General features: G+C 48.4%; 2 protein-coding genes across 6 annotated transcripts; one reads left to right on the forward strand and one right to left on the reverse strand.

Moving 5' to 3' along the window:
- Positions 1-550: 550 nt before the first annotated feature.
- Positions 551-11,551, forward strand: LOC134099961 (Golgi integral membrane protein 4-like). 4 transcript variants are annotated; one of them, XM_062553003.1, is made up of 13 exons: positions 551-694; positions 871-1,021; positions 1,307-1,389; positions 1,934-2,017; positions 4,175-4,315; positions 4,659-4,922; positions 5,346-5,599; positions 6,178-6,254; positions 6,337-6,416; positions 6,858-7,070; positions 7,941-8,009; positions 8,320-8,403; positions 9,310-11,551. In XM_062553003.1, the coding sequence occupies exons 1-13, from the start codon at positions 686-688 to the stop codon at positions 9,475-9,477; spliced, it is 1,677 nt and encodes a 558-aa protein (XP_062408987.1). In that variant the 5' UTR covers positions 551-685; the 3' UTR covers positions 9,478-11,551. The 4 variants fall into 4 exon arrangements, with proteins under 4 accessions (XP_062408987.1, XP_062408988.1, XP_062408991.1 ...); XM_062553004.1 differs by having other exon boundaries at positions 6,861-7,070; XM_062553007.1 differs by lacking the exon at positions 4,659-4,922.
- A 1,967-nt stretch (positions 11,552-13,518) lies between these two features.
- Positions 13,519-17,587, reverse strand: LOC134099765 (uncharacterized). 2 transcript variants are annotated; one of them, XM_062552753.1, is made up of 7 exons: positions 17,467-17,587; positions 16,135-16,264; positions 15,245-15,338; positions 14,827-14,975; positions 14,173-14,315; positions 13,805-14,002; positions 13,519-13,699 (listed from the first exon to the last, which is right to left on the reverse strand). In XM_062552753.1, exons 1-7 carry the CDS (start codon positions 17,475-17,477, stop codon positions 13,588-13,590), a joined length of 837 nt encoding a protein of 278 aa, XP_062408737.1. In that variant the 5' UTR covers positions 17,478-17,587; the 3' UTR covers positions 13,519-13,587. The 2 variants fall into 2 exon arrangements, with proteins under 2 accessions (XP_062408737.1, XP_062408736.1); XM_062552752.1 differs by having other exon boundaries at positions 14,827-14,978.
- Between the last annotated feature and the right edge of the window lie 505 nt (positions 17,588-18,092).

An 18,092-nucleotide genomic window follows, 5' to 3' on the forward strand; every position in this document is an offset into this window, starting at 1 on the left:
GTAGCGCTGTGTGTTTGTGTGTGTTTTTTTTCTCTCTCTCTCTTTTCATTTCCCTTTTTTCTGCTCTTCTTGTTCTCACTGTCTGTCTGTGTTTCTCTCTCTCTTGTCTGTGAAATTGTATGTGTTTGTGTGTGTGTGTGTGTGTGTGTGTGTGTGTGTGTTTCTGTATTTCTCTCTTTTTTGTCTCTCTCTTCTCTTTTCTGCTTCTCTTTTTCTCTCTGTTTGTCTCCATGTCTCTCTCTCTCTGTGTGTGTGTGTGTGTAATGTTATGTCCGTGAGCATTATTTTGTGCTGTAGAGCGGGGCTAAACCACTCTGGCATGCTCAGGCACATTCACACCATGTGCGTGTGACAGCAGGCACAGTGCCTGGCAGAAGTGCTCGTGTCTCAGAGAGGCATATCCCTGTGTAGCTTGTGTGCTTGTGCCTGGTCATGGTTGGCATACCGTATGGCTGAGGCCCTCTTAGTGGGGCTGGGAAGTTAATCATTGGTGTGTGTGTGTGTGTGTGTGTGTGTGTGTGTGTGTGTGTGTGTGTGTGTGTGTGTGTGTGTGTGTGTGTGTTTGTTTGTGTGTGTGTTTATGAGTTAGCTGTTTACTCAATGACATCATTGTTGTTTGTGTGTTTGGGTATTTTTACAGCAAGATTCCGGCAACAGATACAACTCACTACATGTCCAACATCAGATGCTGAAGGTCAGTTGAATAAAGTCATTAGATTAAGGTTTGGACTTGCATAATATATTTCAGCTCTCATAACAAGTACTTCGTGTCTCCTCTGTAATGAAAACAAGATAAAATGTGCAGACTGTCGTTCTTCTGTCGTTCTCTCTGTGCTGCTACTGACCCGTGTGGGCTGCGTCCGTCCCCAGAACCAGCACGACGACCTGAAGAAGCAGTTCTTTGACCTGCAGGAGCAGCACCAGGTCCAGGGGGAGGACCACAGCAAGGTGGTGGACGAGCACAAGCAGCGCTACGACCAGCTGCAGCAGACCAAGGAGATCGAGCTTTCCAACCTGAAAGGTGTACACACACACACACACACACACACACACACACACACACACACACACACACACACACACACACACACACACACACACACACACACACACACACACACACACACACACACACACACACACACACACACACACACAGTTAATGTTGTTTGCTCATTGGCTTCTACTCACACAGTCCCAGTACAGCTCAGGCTCCTACTCATCTTATTTGTGTTTTAGTGCCCCCTAGTGGCACATGAAGTAACTCCCCCCTCTCCCTCTGTCCCTTGTCTTCCCCCTTCCATAGAGAGCATATATAACCTGCGGGAGGAGAACCGTCAGCTGAGGAAGGCCCACCAGGACATCCACGTTCAGCTGCAGGATGCGCGGGTAAGACAGAACAGAGGGATGGGGCCGTGGGGACATGATTGTGCATATAGAGTAGTCCAATAACTGCCATTCTTCTCTTCGGGGTGTTCATTATCAAGTTTCAGTAGAGCGTAGTGTTTGATGTGCGTAGTGTTTGATGCTTGATTCCTTATTAGATCTAAATCCTTATTGGTTGCACTGGTTTGCTCACAATGCTAATGCTTTAGAAAAGACACTCGTTTTGCCAGCTCAATGTTAGTCTGGACCAGAGCAACAGAATGCCATAAATAGATGTGTAGTTTTAGTAGTGCCCTCTGCATGTTATCTGGACCTGAAGCATATTCTCCAGATTTCCATTGGCATTTCAATGGGATCCCTCCCAGCTTCTGTAAATACTTCTGTAAATTTGTTATTGGCCTCTGGTTTAGTCTCAGTAAATACACGATGATTACATAAGTGCTAATCCTGTTAGAAACTGGCCACTTCTGTAAGGTGTGTTCCCCTCTTGTCCTCACGGTGAGACACATGTGATGTTTGAGCATTGTCTTGCACATTCCCCATATAGCAACAGCACAAGGACTTAACGTCGTCACACGACAAGCTCGCAATCGTGCTCGAGGACCACAAGAGTGCCCTGGCTGTTGCCCAGGTCAGGGTGTGTGTGTGCATGTGTATGTGTGTGTGTGTGCGTGCGTGTGTGTGTGTGTGTGTGTGTGTGTGTGTGTGGAGGGGGCGTTGCATGGGGCGGAAGTCGCAAGGCTGATTTTGCATGCCAGAAATGACTCCCTGTGATGAATGGCCTGGTCCTGACGGCTGACCTCTGGACTGGTTTGAGTCCTGATCTAGAACTCGTCAGGACTCTCCTCTATGTGGCTAATAACACACACACAACACACACTCTCTCCTCTATGTGGCTAATAACACACACAACACACACTCTCTCCCACGACACACACTCTCTCCTCTATGTGGCTAATAACACACACACAACACACACTCTCTCCCACGACACACACTCTCTCCTCTATGTGGCTAATAACACACACATGACACACACTCTCTCTTCTATGTGGCTAATAACACACACACAACACACACACTCTCTCTTTTGTCTGTCTGACCTCTGACCTGTCTCTCAACACTCTCTCCATCCTCTCACTCACTTAACGTCTTCTGTCTGTCAAAGGAGCTTTATTAGCATGATGACCATGATGTCGTATAGTATTGCCAAAGCATTTGGGTCAAATACATCAAAAGGGGAGGGAAGGGGGGGGCATACAAATAAACACACACATATCTCTTTCTTTCTCTCTCTCCCTCATCTTTTTATTTTATTCTCAAAATGTCCGAGTCATTTTTCCTGCTTACTCCCCTTCTCTCCATATTTGCTACTCATAATTACCAGCTTCTCTCGCCAGTTCTCTCTCTCTCCCTCTCCCTCACTTACACTCTCTTTCCTTCTCTCTCGCTCTCTCTCTCTCTCTCTCTCTCTCAGTCTCGCTCTCCGAGTTGCTCTCAATGCCTCTCTGTTTATCCCTCTCTGAGTTGCTAGCCTGGATGCTAGCTGGCTGAGTGTATGACTGGCGGTATTCACCAGGAGACGAACTGCTGGTTCATCCATCCATCTACAGAGGACAGGAGGACAGAGACCGAGACTTCATAGCCACAGCCTCTACATGACTGCTGCAGACTCACGCCTTAGAGAGAGAGAGGGAGAGAGAGGGAGAGAAGGAGGGAGGGAAAGAGAGAGAGAGGGGGAGAGAGAGCAGTTTTTGGGCACAGACAGTAGGAAGAAGGAGGGGTGGAACATCAGCAGCATACTTCAGCAAATCAAGCAGAAAAATATAATGGCGCCGCCGGAGTGAGGGGAGGAGGAAGGCGGACGGGGGGACAGCGAGGGAGACGAGGAGCGAGAGAACGAGAGAGAGACCACGAGGGGCATTGAGAGAGAAAGAGAGAGAGAGAGAGAGGGAGAGGGGGAATGAGAGAGAGAGCAAGGAAATTTTGTGAGAATGTAGAAAATTTAGTGGGTAGTCAGGTGTGAAATGAATATGGTAATGAGGAGAGAGGGGAAGAACTGCAGGCTATGAGAAGGCACAGGGACCAGAACAAGGCTTCAGGGATGTGTGACTGCAGGATATTTTCATTCCAAATGAAAGCGTATATAAACACAAATATGGCTAGTCAATTTATGCTCCTATACACCTCGCTTGAATCATTTTGCCGTTTGGGTTTGCAGCATGTTTGCATTCTCACCAACTAATGGAGCCTTATGTGTTTGTTGCGAGTTTGATGCTTGAAGCCGATCAGCTGTTTGAGGTCGGCTGCTCTAAGGTTTTGCCCTGTCTAACTGCTACCTAACCTCTCGTCCTCTCTGCTTGTTGTGATTGGCTGCATGTCCTGATTAATGTGCTTCAGACATGATGATGTGCTGCAGTGTGGCCAGAGCTAGCCCAAGTCTGTTGTGCTTGGCACACAGTATCTCATAACCACAGCACTACACTAATCTATCGCCAGTCTAGACCAGCAATATTCAAATAAGACACACTCTTTTCTAGTTTATGATCTATTTGCACTGTAGTTTATATACCACATCACATTCTAAATAATGTGATTAAATACAATAAATGATGGTAGCATTAATACTTCCTCTGATGTGTGGTTGTAAGTGGGAGTAGCTGGTGACACTGCAGTGCATTGTGTAGAGGAGGCCATGGTGTTGTCCTGGCTGTCCCTGTGTGCTGCTGTGTGAGCTCCATGGCTGATGTGCTCCTCTCCCCTCCTCTCCTCTCCTCTCCTGCTCCAGGCCCAGGTGGAGGAGTACAAGCAGCTGAAGGACACGCTCAACAAGATGCCCAGCCTCCAGCAGGGGCAGCACGGCGCCGCTGCCCAGGAACAGAAGCCTGCCCCCGGGGAGGAGCCGGCCCAGGACCCCGCCCAGGCCAAGGTAGAGGCTCCATCACTGACTCAGCCTTACAGACATAACAAGCCTACACCGCTCATGCTTAGCGCGGGGCTGGGTTTAGACTTCACACACACGGATAGTGTAGTGTTGTAGTGTTATTCACGCTGTGCTCCATCTGGGTGGAAGAGACTTGGAAATCAGATCCCCAGTAAACGCCAGCAGTGCCCCAGAAAACTAAACGCAATCAGCAAAAATTGTCCGATGATGAAAAAGCTAGTAATGCGCGCATACACACACACACACACACACACACACACACACACACACACACACATGCACGCACACACACAGAGAGAGCATTCATTTCCTGTTCCGCTCTTCTTAGCTGCGGGCCCAGGAGGAGGAGGAGGGGGGTCAGAATGAGGTGGGAGGTGCAGCGCAGGAGGAGGAGAGGAGGAGGGAGCTGGCGGAGGAGGAGATGGAGCAGGCCGGTCAGCCCCAGAAACTGGTGGAGGACCTGGACCAGCAGGAGCAGGAGCAGGAGCACGTACACGAGGGGCAGGAGGAGGTGGTGGAGGAGGAGGAGCAGGAGCGGCAGGAGGAGCAGCCAGACGAGAACGCCATCCACCGAGAGCAGCACCCCAGAATGGTCAGAGCCACAACACAAACTGTGTTGTCCCTATCTGGACACAGAGATGTGTTGTTTTCAACACACTCATTTTAAGAGTGTGGTCCTGCTGCAGGACATTAGTCATTCAGGCAGCCGCACTGACATTCCTAATGGGAACGTACATGCCTAGTGAACACTATATTTCAGCACAGAGTACATACAAGTCCCTGACCCTGGCTACAAGTCCCTGCCCCTGGCTATAACCCAACAAGGCAGTGTGGGCCCTTCAACATGCATTGTGTGTCATGCCTGTGTCTTTTGGTTGTGTGCTAGAACACAATAGTGTGAGCGAGTGAACGTGTCCACGTGTGTTTCATGCGTCCATGTTTTCTGTGTTTGTTTCCGTTGCGTTGTTGCCTGGCGCCCACCCACACCTGTGCACACACCTGTGGCGCGGTGCAGGAGGCGCAGGTGCAGCAGGTGCAGGTGGAGCGGGTGAAGTCGGCGTACGAGCAGCAGCAGGAGCAGGTGCGGGTGGCGGCGGCGCAGGCGGAGGAGCGGCGGAGGCTGGTGGCGCGGCAGCAGGCCCTGGAGCAGCAGCAGCAGCAGCTCCTGAGGGAGCGCCACCAGCGCCTGCGCCTGCAGAGGGAGCAAGAGGAGCAGCTGCAGCGCCGGGCCGACCAGCACGAGCAGCGCCTCCGCCAGGAGCAGCTCCGGTCAGACACACACATACACACACACTACACACTCGCACATACACTCGCACTCACACTCACACTGGTCTGTGTCTGTGTCGGAATGTGTGTCTGTGTCTGAATGTGTGTTTGTGTCTGTGTCTGTGTGTGTGTGTGTGTCTGTGTGTGTGTGTGTGTGTGTGTGTGTGTGTGTGTGTGTGTGTGTGTGTGTGTGTGTGTGTGTGTGTGTGTGTGTGTGTGTGTGTGTGTGTGTGTGTGTGTGTGTGTGTGTGTGTGTGTGTGTGTGTGTGTGTGTGTGTGTGTGTGTGTGTGTGTGTGTGTGTGTGTGTGTGTGTGTGTGTGTGTGTGTGTGTGTGTGTGTGTGACAAACTACAATTAGGACTTGATCTAGACTAAATGAGTCCCCGTGGTTCTTTTATTGCAGTTTATATCAGTTCCACGAAGTCAGTGCAGAAGAGCATTAAGTCCTCAGTTGTTATCTGTACGCTTAATCACAGAGGAGCCGCCATATTAAGATCAGCCAGGGTGTTGGATGAAGTTAATGGAGCCATTTCATAAAGTGGCTCCTCTTATATTGCTGCTGTTTATGGTCCTCACAGGCAAAAGGCCCACTATGAGAATCTCAATGCAGACATCGCCCAGGGGGAGGACGAGGGGAAGGCCGAGGAAGATGAAGGTACACGCAGCGCACCTTTTAATATTTTACAGCTCACCGGAGGAGTAGCCGTGGAGATCTAACGGTGTGTCTTGTCTGTCAGGGAGGAACGTCCACGAGGAGGAGGGCAAGCAGGAGGAAGGCCAGCCGAGACATCACGAGGAGGAGGAGGAGGAGGAGGAGGTGAGCAGGAGCTCCTGGAATATGCTCTTTTATGTCCCCGCTAGAGCGTCCTCTTGCAGCACAGATGAGCTGATTAGCAGCCATGATCAGAGGAGGCCAGACACACACACACACACACACACACACACACACACACACACACACACCACTCAGCAGTTTGCCCATGGTGTTTTAATGTGTGTGTGTGACTGTGTTGGCAATGGAAACAATGACAGAACAGAGGTAGAGCTGTCCTCAGGGAGGTGTGTTGACATCCTGCACAAAACTGCCATGTCAGCACACATATGTGCTCTCATATGAACCAGCAGCTGTTGTCCTCACTTTCCCTCTCTTCCTCCCTCTTCCTCTCTCTCTCTCTGTCTCTCTCTCTCTGTCTTTCTCTCTCTCTCTCTCTCTCTCTCTCTCTCTGTGCCTCTCTCCATCTTTCTCCGTGTCCTGCAGAAGCCAGTAGAGGCCGAGGTGGACCCCGAGGACGACCCCAACAACCAGGGGGAGGACGAGTTTGAGGAGGCCGAGCAGCAGCAGCAGAAGGAGGCGGCCCAGCACCAGGAAGCAGTCGCCGCAGCTGCAGCTGCCGCCGCCGCCGCCGCAGGACACCCCCACCCACTGGCCCCCAACAACCAGCACCACAACCCCGCTGATGAGCAGCTCGTGGTGAGAGAGGAGAGGAGAGGAGAGGAGAGGAGGAGGAGGAGAGGAGAGGAGAGGAGAGGAGAGGAGAGGAGAGGAGAGGAGAGGAGAGGAGAGGAAGAGGAGAGGAGGGCATGTGGGGTCTAGAGTAAGAAACTGAGATGAGGTCACTGAGTGCAGTCTCACTCCTACATTTTTTTTTTTTTTAGAGCTTCTATTTCGGGGCTTTTAGTCTTTATTAGACAGGACAGTGAAGAGAGGGCAGGAAATGAGTAGGACAGAGACATGGGGAGTGGGTTCGGGAAATGACCTCAGGTCAGACTCGGACATGGCTCCCTGTGGCTACTGAGCCTGTTTGTGCCCCCTCCCCCCCACACACACACCCTTTCTTCAGTTATTTGAAACAAATTGTGAAGGGTCCCATCTGTCTGAGCTGTTGAGAGATCAGTGCTGATATTCTGCCGTCTCAGATGCCCTGTGATGTGCGCGTGGCGTGTTTGAGATGTTTGAGATTCTGACGGCCTGCTCGCGCTCTGAGCAGCATCTGGGGAGCGCGCGAGAGCAAACACGGAGCGGCACATGAAATGGTTCTGCTTTCTGAGGAAAGCGCCTCGGCAGCTTTCAGCTTCCCCCATCTCCGTGTTTTTTTTTTTTACGTCGGCTCTCTGAGCCTGAAGTGCTTTTAATGGAGATGTTAGGCGTCACCAGGATAGAGAGAAGAGCAGCTGAGTCACCATGCAGGGAGCTGGGCAGTGAGGTGTGAGCTGTGTGTGTTTCTGGTTGAACTGGTTGGCCAGCCCTGCGTGGTCAGTGGGGTGTGGGGTGTGTGGTGTAGGGTGTTAGTGGGCTACTAGGCTGCTGTTCAGGGGCTCATCTATCCTGTCTGTCCCACAGATGGCAGGCAACCCAGACCAGCAGGAGGACACCATAGATGACCAGTACCAGGAGGAGGGCGACGATGAGGTGGGACAGGTGGACACACCTGGAGACTCTCTCTCTCTCTCTGTCTGTCTGTCTGTATCTCTCTCTCTCTCTATCTATCTATCTATCTATCTATCTACCCACCCCCCTTCTCTCTCTCTCTCTCTCTCTCTCTCTCTCTTTCAATTCAATTCAATTCAACGTTGCTTTATTAGCATGACTGAGGGTACAGTGTTGCCAAATGTCAAGAACAGCATAACAATGTCTCTGACACTCTCACACCCATGTCACACACACACAAACCGCACACACCTTTGCCCTAAGAATGGCTGTGCTGTCTGCACTACTGTAGGTCCAGGAAGACGTGGCTGTGGATCACAAGGACGAGGCAGGGGAGGAAGAGGAGGAGGACCCGTACAACGAGAACGCTGAGCAGGTACTGTAACACTAAAGGGGTCAGCAGTGCACTGGAGGATGGGATGGGGAATCTTTTTAAAGACCCTGCACATTTTGGAGCGGAAGGAAAAAGCCAATTAAAAGTCAAAAGAAGCTCTGTGAATCACAGATATCAAAGATGAACAGCTTGGAGGTTATTTTCCTCCCACTAAATTATTTCTGTGCAAAATCAATGGACAAGCAATTAAAATCCAAAATGTTCCATTTTTTCTAAGCACATTTTCGAGTTAATTTCTCATCCCCGGATTTCCATATCTTTTGCAGTATTGGCCAGCCCTGTGCTGTGAAGTGTGCTCTTTTAGTGAAGAGCAGTGTTAACCATTAATGGGCACTACGGTCTGGGTCATTTAAGACCCGGCCTCGGCCATTGGTCCTCGTCCAGTGTGCATATTCATAGGTGTGTTAGCCGCGGCTGTAACCGGAGGCCCCCCGAGCTGCTCCGCACGGCTGAATGGGGGATCGATTGCAGAGTCTTCCACTGCGCTCCGGTTACCAGGCCACTCTCCCCCCAGAGCTTTCACCCTGACCAGTCAAGGCTAAATACTCTTCAGCACCACCATTGTTCCAGAACACTTCACTTCACTGCAGGGCTTTTCAGTTTATAGTTCATGTCATGCTGTTCGGGACAACACTGGCCCTCAGGAGTGAGAGGAAAAATCTCCCACATCCCAATTTCTTTTTATTAATTTGTAATTTGTTCAAATGCTAAAAGGTTGTCATATTATGGAAGCGGAGACTCTGTAGAGACTTGAGGCTGAAAACAGTCGTAACTCGGGAACAAATTGTGAGCCCTTCAGATGTTAATCCATATGTAGGTCCAGAGAATGCTTGATGTTCTGTGTCCTGTTCTCACCGGTGCTTCCACTGCTGCTTACTGTATCTGCAGGATCAGGAAGCAAAAGATCAGGAGGGAGCAGTGAAGGTGGACGGCGAGCCAAATAAAGATCGGGCGGCCAACGAAGAGGAGAACTATGAGGAGGAGGAGGAGGAAGAGGAGGAGGAGGAGGAGGCCGGCGGAAAAAACAAACGAAACAATCGCAGAGCAGAGATGTGAGAGGACGAACCACCCGCCAGCCTGCCATTCCCAGCAGAGGGGCCATAATGAACCTCTTCATGCTTTAGTCCTGAATGAATGCGATATGGAGTAGGCCTACAGAGCACGGAATTCTAGCCGGAATAATGAGATCCGCTGGGAACGGATCCGTATTGCCCTTCACATGGGATCGGAACTCCTCTGTGTCGCCATGGAGATGGACAAGCCACCCACTCAGAGGAAAAAAATAGTATAAATATTTGCTCAGATTGTCTGATATGCCTTTATATCTCAGCATTGAAACACTGTTTAAAGTCCATAGCAAGGGGTCAGCCAACTCTGAAGAATGGTCAAACACGTCACCGAATGTTGTCACTGGGATGCCTGTGTCAGACAGGTTGTTACTGTTTCAAGTTCCATTGTAGTTATTTAATTTTAATCTTTACATGCACAGCCAATGTGTTATTATTTTATATATTTGTAGACATATTGTGAATTGCTTTTTTTGTAAATGTGCCATGGAAAACCCATTCTGACCTCCGAGGAGTGACATAGGGCTCGGGCACACGCGTTGCATTCTAGGAATATTGCCGCCATGTTGGTAGCGCACCGAACGCAATAATCCATTCATTCAGATGCAGAAGACAAGAAGCAGAAAATGTATAGTATTGTGGGTTGCACTGCCGCTGTTACACCCCACTACACAGCAACATACGACCAAGAAGGCAAAAACTAAGCAACATGAACACACTAACAGGCGGGAGTAAATCCTTACAAGGCGCACAGTAAACTAAGGAGTGAGTGAGGCTGCCAATATGGCTGCCCACACAGTTTTCACGTCACGATCCCGAGCCCTATTGTCTAGATATAGCGTTGTCAAGCATGCTAGGGCCCAGCAGTGTCAGACTAGAGAATCAGTAGAGAGAATCTCATCACACATGACATGGTAACACCAAAACATTCTGCTGAGGTCTGCATCTGATATGAGACCTTCAAGCGCTTGTGCCTTTGCCTAGTTCTTAGTCAGACTTACATGTACATCCGGGCTGCCTGCCCTTGAGTATGTGATTCAACCCTCAAATTGAACATTGCAGTTGAAAACGTTGTTCGAAATGAATGTGTCAGAGAATGCTGTCTACCTTGCAGGGCTGTAGTCCGTTTAGACATAGGAGAATTGAGGTGATTCATTCACTTGAAATCAGGCTTGTATGTTATTGAGAACTGATGAATGTAACACATAACAATGGTTCTTTTAGTGTTTGTATGCCTTCCTGCGTCTGATGGCATTGGAGGGTGAAATGTGTTGCAGTATGCGTTTGCCAATCATATCCATTGATCCTGATGTGTAGATAATATAAAGAGCACCATGACTTTTCATTTTGCATTTACTTTTTATTTTTTCAAAATGTGATGTATTTATTTGTCTGATTAGTTGTTCTGGTTTCTTGGTTACTTCCCCCCTATAAAGACAAGGCACGCTTGCACTGAACCCAACAGAGATTGGCTGGTTTAACCACAATTTCCACTGGTTTGGCCACATGCACTCCCCCGCCCCTCCCCTCCCTCCACCCTCTCTCCCCCACTGTGTCATGTCCTCTCAGCTAAGGTGACCGTTTGCTAATGCATAAGCACAAACGCTACCTTCTGTCAGGAGTCATTCAAAAAGAAACAAAATGCCATTGGGGTAAATGTGTCAAAAAGATTCAGTTTGTAATTTGGTACTTTTATAATAATATAAATATTGATTGTCGTTGTGAAATGCTGACTAACAGAATATTAGGAGATCCCACTGTTCAGCTGCCATATATTTTACAGTCAAGTACATCTGAAAGCGAGTGTGTTTTTATAATTGAATCTTTGTCATTGTAAGGCCCCTCATCTTACTCTACTGGAGTAGAACAATGTCACTGAAGCTATTCACCAATCATACATGTGTTTGCTGCAAAACATACATTTTATACATTGATTTTTGTACAGAGTTTTCTTACAGATGGAAAGACCAGAGATTCCAGAGGGAATGTGGTTGCATTTAAATGTGTCTTCATATAGAAGGTGACGCCTTTTGGTAATAAAGATGGTGAAAGATTTGATTTTATGCTGGTCTGTTTTTTTGTTTTTGTTCTTTTTGTTCTGATGTGACCTTGGATGGAAAGGCACACACAACAGCCTCAGTGGGGATTTGAGACCTTAGAATACACACAAGCAGCTCTGACTGAGGAGCACTGCCTTCACAAGCAGATTATTGCCACCACACAAATAAAGTGTGGTTTATTTAGAGGGTGCTGATAGGGAGTATAACGACCTGCATAGATTAATGTGTTAATTCCCATTCACACACACACACACACACACACACACGCACACGCACACGCACACTTCTCTACTTCAGCAGTCTCCTCAGTGTTTCTCTTGCCTTTGGTCCATTAGTATGCTGAGTGCATTGAAGTCTCTCTCCACAGTCCAGCCCATGTGACCAGGCCACTCCGTGCTCCCCACTGCTGCTCAGACACCGCGCTGGACGGTGGGACGGCATTGGAGCTCTCTCCCGGAGAACTCGACTCTACCTGAGTTCTCGTGACCGCGTCCTTAATGCATTTATACGCGGCTCAAGGGAGCAAATTATAAAGAGCTGACGGTCCCTTGACATTAAAAGCAAATACGCCCCCCCACCCCCCCCCCCCTTTCCTCGTGAGGAGAGAAAATGCTTTCAAAGACTTTTCTTGCTTTCTTTTTTTTCCACCTCATGGCATGCCTGCACGCAATCACGCGCCTAATTGGTGCATAAGTAGATTTGTGTAACACAGAGGCTCAGTCTTGTGCTGTGTGCTGAGTGAGGTTTGTGCCGTGTGTGTGTGTGTGGTTGGGGGCGTGTGTGACGTGTGTGTGTGTTGTGGGGCTGCGGCAAAGCCTCAGCATTGCTCACAGTGAGCAGGCTGGAGCCTGAGGCGTTCCATTCTTGCCCTCTGCAGGGAGCCTCCATAACGGGACGAGCAATTCAAACTTATCAAGCGATAATGAGGCCTGACAGAATAATATCCAGCTGTTTCTCTCCTTCTTTCTCTCTTTGTGTGTGTGTGTGTGTGTGTGTGTGAAGAAGAGAGAGTGTGAGGGTATGTGAGCACACACACAGGTGTTTCCATTCCCCCTGGTGTCCTGCTCCGTTCGGGTTTCAGCCGTGCTGAAATGTACACCAATATTAAAACAGAGTTTTGGAGTCGCGTATGAATTAATGAAGCAGTGCTGACATGACGGGAGATTCATCACAGGCCAACCAGTGGCATATCAATAGAGACCCGGACACTGTGTGTGTGTGTGTGTGTGTGTGTGTGTGCGCGGGTGTGTGTGTGTGTGTGTCAGCGCATGCACACACCCGTATCCCTTCCCAGATCATGTCTTATGCATGATATCCCTGCCCCCTGTACCAGCGGCTTAATCAGGTCAAGCGAGTCCCACCTGGGTGCAGAATTCCACTGAAACACACGATAGGAATTCGGTGATCTCAGCAGCGCGGCTCTCTGTTGCCTCCGTCTGAAGCCGTGCCCTTGAGTATCTCTCCCCGTGTCATTCAACATCGGCGCGGACCGCCAGAAACCTGACGGACCAGTCAAAACATGACCTTTAGCAAGGCATCTGCAGTCTGCAGCCCAAACAAGTCACACTATATGACTAAGCAGCAAGCAAAATGACTGAATAATACAGGGCAGACGGCACCAGATTCCTCTCATGTCCCTCGTGTCCATATTCTGGTGTTACACTGACTTACAGAGAGGAATAGATTAGATAGTATCAAAAAGTTACTGTCTTGGGTTACTGGGTGAGTGTACACGAGAGGGGGAGTCTATTTAAGGCACTAAATCACACTGACATGCGATCTGTAGCCATACTGTAAACATATGGATTATATAGCCATTGAAATATTGATTAGTTGATTATCAGGAGGATGCGTTCCTATCTGGGATAAACTTTGAAATAAGGACTGAAATCAGACATCCATCTTATATAGAAATGTATTGTACTGTATGAACATAATACTGTGTATAAAACTTTGTACACTTGGCTTTTCTTGGTTTTGCCTGAATAGGTATGGAGCATTGTCTTTGTCCTTTCACAGTGAATTCACATCTTAGAGTGTCACAAAATGGTGCACAGTCTCGATGCTGCAGACATCGGAGACGGCACGGAATCTTCTGGCAGCTTTGGGATTCCATCCAGAACACGGAGTTTTGGCAAGCAGGAGAAAACACTGCGGCAGAGGACAGAAACGGGGGCAACAGTGAGAATCAGTGCGAAAAAAACACAGAGCGTGTCTCTCTCTTTCGCGTTCTCTCCCTCTCTCCTTCCGTCTCACCGTGGCCGGTAGTCCTCCAGGAACTGGCAGGGGTTGCGGCGCAGCGTCAGCGACTGCAGCGGAGAGGCCCCCAGCAGGGCCAGCTCCCCCAGGGCCCCGATGCCGTTCTCCGACAGGCACAGGTGCTGGATCTGAGGCATCTTTGGCAGCTGGCGGATGGACGTCAAGTGGTTGCGGTGCAAATTCAGGTATTTGCATCTAAACCACAGAATCGCATACGTTCAGCTTTTATGTGAAATACCAAGGTGTACCACTAAGCCACTAGACAATCATGGAGAGACACATCGGTCAGTAATTTGGGGTTATCACGTCTCAAATAAACACACACCACATGACGGCTCTCCTGACGGGTGGCCGGCGTGCTGTACCTTGGCAGACGGACAGAGCTCAGGTCACTGAGAGAGTTGTCCACCAGCTGCAGCCTCTCAACACGGATCAGCCGCCTCAGGATCCGAGTGAAGTTCTCCAGCTGGTACGGATCTCCCAAGTCCTGGTAGGACAGGTTCAGCTCCTACAACAGCACAGGAGACATGAGATACGTGTGACTTCAGGAGACAAGATAGGAGCATCTAGTTGCTCTCAGAACAGCACCAACAATATGAGATAGAAATTAGCTCGATGGTGTTTTGAACCCCCAACATCGTCTTCCAGGCAGCGCTGCCACTGTTGACTTAAAGGCACTTGATCCTACCCCTAACCCTAACCTTAACCGATGCCTAACCCTAGCGCCTTCCAGGCAGCGCTGCCTTAAAGACAACGTTGGGGTCTCAAAACACCATGAAACTAGAAGCTACACCATGAGACAAGATAAGAGCATCATGTTCATGTTCATGTTCAGAACAGCACCAGTGATTTACGATAATGAGATAGATATGACTACATGAGATGAGATATGGGCTTGTTGCTAAGTCTCAGTAACAGCCTCACTCAGTACACCAATAACTGTGCATACTGGATGACTGTAAAGTCCAGATCTCCTCTGGACGACGTGTTGTGGATCTCCCACCTCCCGCCCCACTCACCACACAGTTCTCCCAGTTCTCCTGCAGCCTCTCCTCCCACTTCTGTCCGTCGTCCTCCCTCCTCCTCCTCCTCCTGCTCCTCTGCCTCTCCTCGGCGGCCTGCAGCGCGTTCTGCTCCCCTCTCAGAAACAGCTCCTCCTCCGTGGGCCCTGCTTGATGACGTCCCGGGACAGATTAGCATCTCCCATGTCAAAACAACACAGCCCTGATTGCACAAACGTCTCTGTTAATTGGGTAGCCTACACGGCCATGCCGCTCGCTGGCGTAATTGCTTCCTACCGAGGAGATCCGATCTCTACTATGAAACCTCATCTGGGCTAATTGCTGCTCGTCACTGTCGTGTGGCGGCGAGAGGATGCAGATGTGCGATGCAATGCTTTAAAAACGTTACCACGACGTTGCAGGCGCAGGCTCTTACCCTCTCTGACCCGGGGGCAGGCGAGCTGGTCCCCGCGCACATCACTCTCCTCCAGCCGATGCCACGAGATGAACCGAAACCGGTGAGATGGCAGCTGACAGGACAAAAAAGAAAAAAGCAAGCAATTAGCTCGGGAAACCTCAAGCCACAAACACCGTACACCCTGACAATGTCCTCTGTAGTCGTTAACCACCATCGCGGAGAGGAAGCTTGTTGGCATGTTGTGCTGATGTCCGCTCCAAGGCAGGCCTCTGACCTGTGTGGCGCTGACACTCCCTGACCCCAGCAAAGTGTTTTTTTTACCCTCCTGCTCTGAGGCCTGCATCAAATTTACATGAAGCGCTCGTGGCCTAAAGTCTGCGCTGTGGGGAGTAAGCCTACACTCTATGGATGACCCCTTGCACTGGCTTTCATCGGCGTGTGACACCAGAGCCTGCCTATAGAGCGTTGCTATCCATGGGTGTACCCGAGGTGAACAAATGCACAGGTCAAGCTCTCCAGCAAATCACATGCAATGTATAATGTAGGGAGCGTATAGGGTGAATAGGTGAACCAGTGCCCAAGCTTATACTGTACGGTGCATCTACTTGAATCAAGGGAAACAGCAGGTTAGACTGACTCATGAAACACACTGATCTCCACCTCAATCAAAATCTCAAACCTCTTCTTACATTGTAAATGACATTAAAAAAAAAAAAAAATTACCCTGCTAGAGTATGATAATCACACTCGTACTCCGCAGTAAACACATTTTTAAAAAAGGAAAAGTCAGGTCCTGGCATCATTTTCATGAACTTGAAATAACACCTCTTTGCACAACCCACTCCTACAAGCCAACATCCATAGATTAGTGTCGGTCCTAGTAGAGCGCCATGAGGCATGCTACTCACTGGAGTGGCAACAATGCCCGAGTCTGGGCTCTGTTCCACCGAGAGAGGAGTGTGGGTGTCTCGGAGCTCGGAGCAGTGAGACGTGTGCGATTTTGGGAGACTGTCACTGCTTGTGTTCACTCCTGAGGAACTGAGGAGACACAACCGAGGGGGAGAGAGAGAGAACAAAGAGGAAACCAGCAGAAATGTATTTATGGCGCAGTATTTATGAGCATTACACACATGCACACACATACAAGCATACATGGAGAAACACACACACACACACACACACACACACACACACACACACACATACACACACACACACAGAGAGAGAGAGAGACGAATAAACTTACAAGTAAAGAGAACAGTGATCAAGAAATGTCAATAGAAAGGCTGTATCTCTTCCAAAAATCACAATTCCAAAGAGGTGCAAGGGACTTTTGCATTGTAAAATGATGTGTACATTATATTGTTCACTAATCAATATTAAAACTATTCTGCAATTAAAATAAACACATTTGTCTGAATATGTAAAAAGAAACAAATTAGCCTTCTTTAGATTGTATACTACCAAGAAGCTTATTGTGGAGCATCGCTAGTAAAAACTTGGACAGATGCATATTTAGGTCTAAGATAAACATTTGCAAAACTATTTTTTTTTTTTTTTTTGCATTTCAAAACATCTCAATAATCATGGCCTTCATACATAAATGAACAAATAAGAAAGCAATTACAATTGCATGCTTGTCCACCTAGTGTGATTTCAAAACAAAAGTTTGATATGGCCCATAACCAAAATTCGGACTGTACATTCAGAGACATTAAATGATCCCAACACAAAAGAAAGGTTCAGTGCGAACAGCTGAGGTTCCCTGAAACTAGAGCCCGCAGGTACATCCGTTGCGCTGAAATTCTGACCCTGCTCCGTTAAGGTTTTGGTTACCGTGAACTCTGCACCCTGCATCGGATTAAGCGGTCGCCATAACAGCAAGACACCTGAGCAGGTGTCATTGCTCTATAATACTATCATTAGGACATCCTGATTAACATTGTGTCTCTGATTCAGTGTATTTTACTGATATGTCAACGGGCTATTTCGTTACTTAAGTAGAGAATTACGCGACAGCACGCACTTTGTAAATAAAATAACTCGACACATTGTCTTGTCAATGCCCGTTATACAAAGAGAGTAAGAACGTTTAGAGACACCACCCCGAAACTAGCCTACAAAAAAACCTCACAAACATAACGCACGTCTAATAAAGTAGGCATATTGCTTTATTTGATCATTAAACTTCGGGCTCGCCAAGAGAAAAAAAAGTTATACAACCCATTATTATTTCCTACCTTTCTGACATGTCCTTCGGCTGTGACGATATCCAGTGGCATTTAACACACAGCAGAAGCAGCGTTCTGGAGCAAAAGTGAACTTTCCCATTGGGACGAGTTGTGCTGCCAAGAAGCGAGATGTGCCTATTCCCGTAAACTCGCGCTGCTGATCCAGTTGAGCTACCTGCGAGTCTGAAGGAGGTCAGTAGGGGCAGGCGCTGTTGCTTAGCAATGCTGTAAGTTATCCAAGGCAGTGCGAGATGTGTCGGCGCCTAGGTAGCCTATGTTGCAGGAAGACAGACCCAGCAAATCATCACTTTGTAGCAATTTACCCTTATATGGCTAAAAACTTAAATTAGAATGTTATGTCCCATTTTTGTTTTTCTGTAAGAACAGTCTCAGGAACATGTTTTTAATAATAAAAAAAAAAGAATTAAAAAGCAATCCCAATTTCAAACTCATTTGACATGATCAATATCAGATTTGCACACACATAGCCTATTCTTGAGATTCAACTTCTCCTGAGCCTAGTGGTATTTGGTGTAATGTCTGGACTGGTGCTTTTCTCCAATATTGCCATTGTGCAGACCTTTAGACATTTTATATAGTAGACCTATTCCTCTGGGGATGGGGAACACAATATC

This window comes from Sardina pilchardus, chromosome 13, assembly GCF_963854185.1.
Source record: "Sardina pilchardus chromosome 13, fSarPil1.1, whole genome shotgun sequence".
Taxonomy (NCBI): Eukaryota; Metazoa; Chordata; class Actinopteri; order Clupeiformes; family Clupeidae; genus Sardina; species Sardina pilchardus.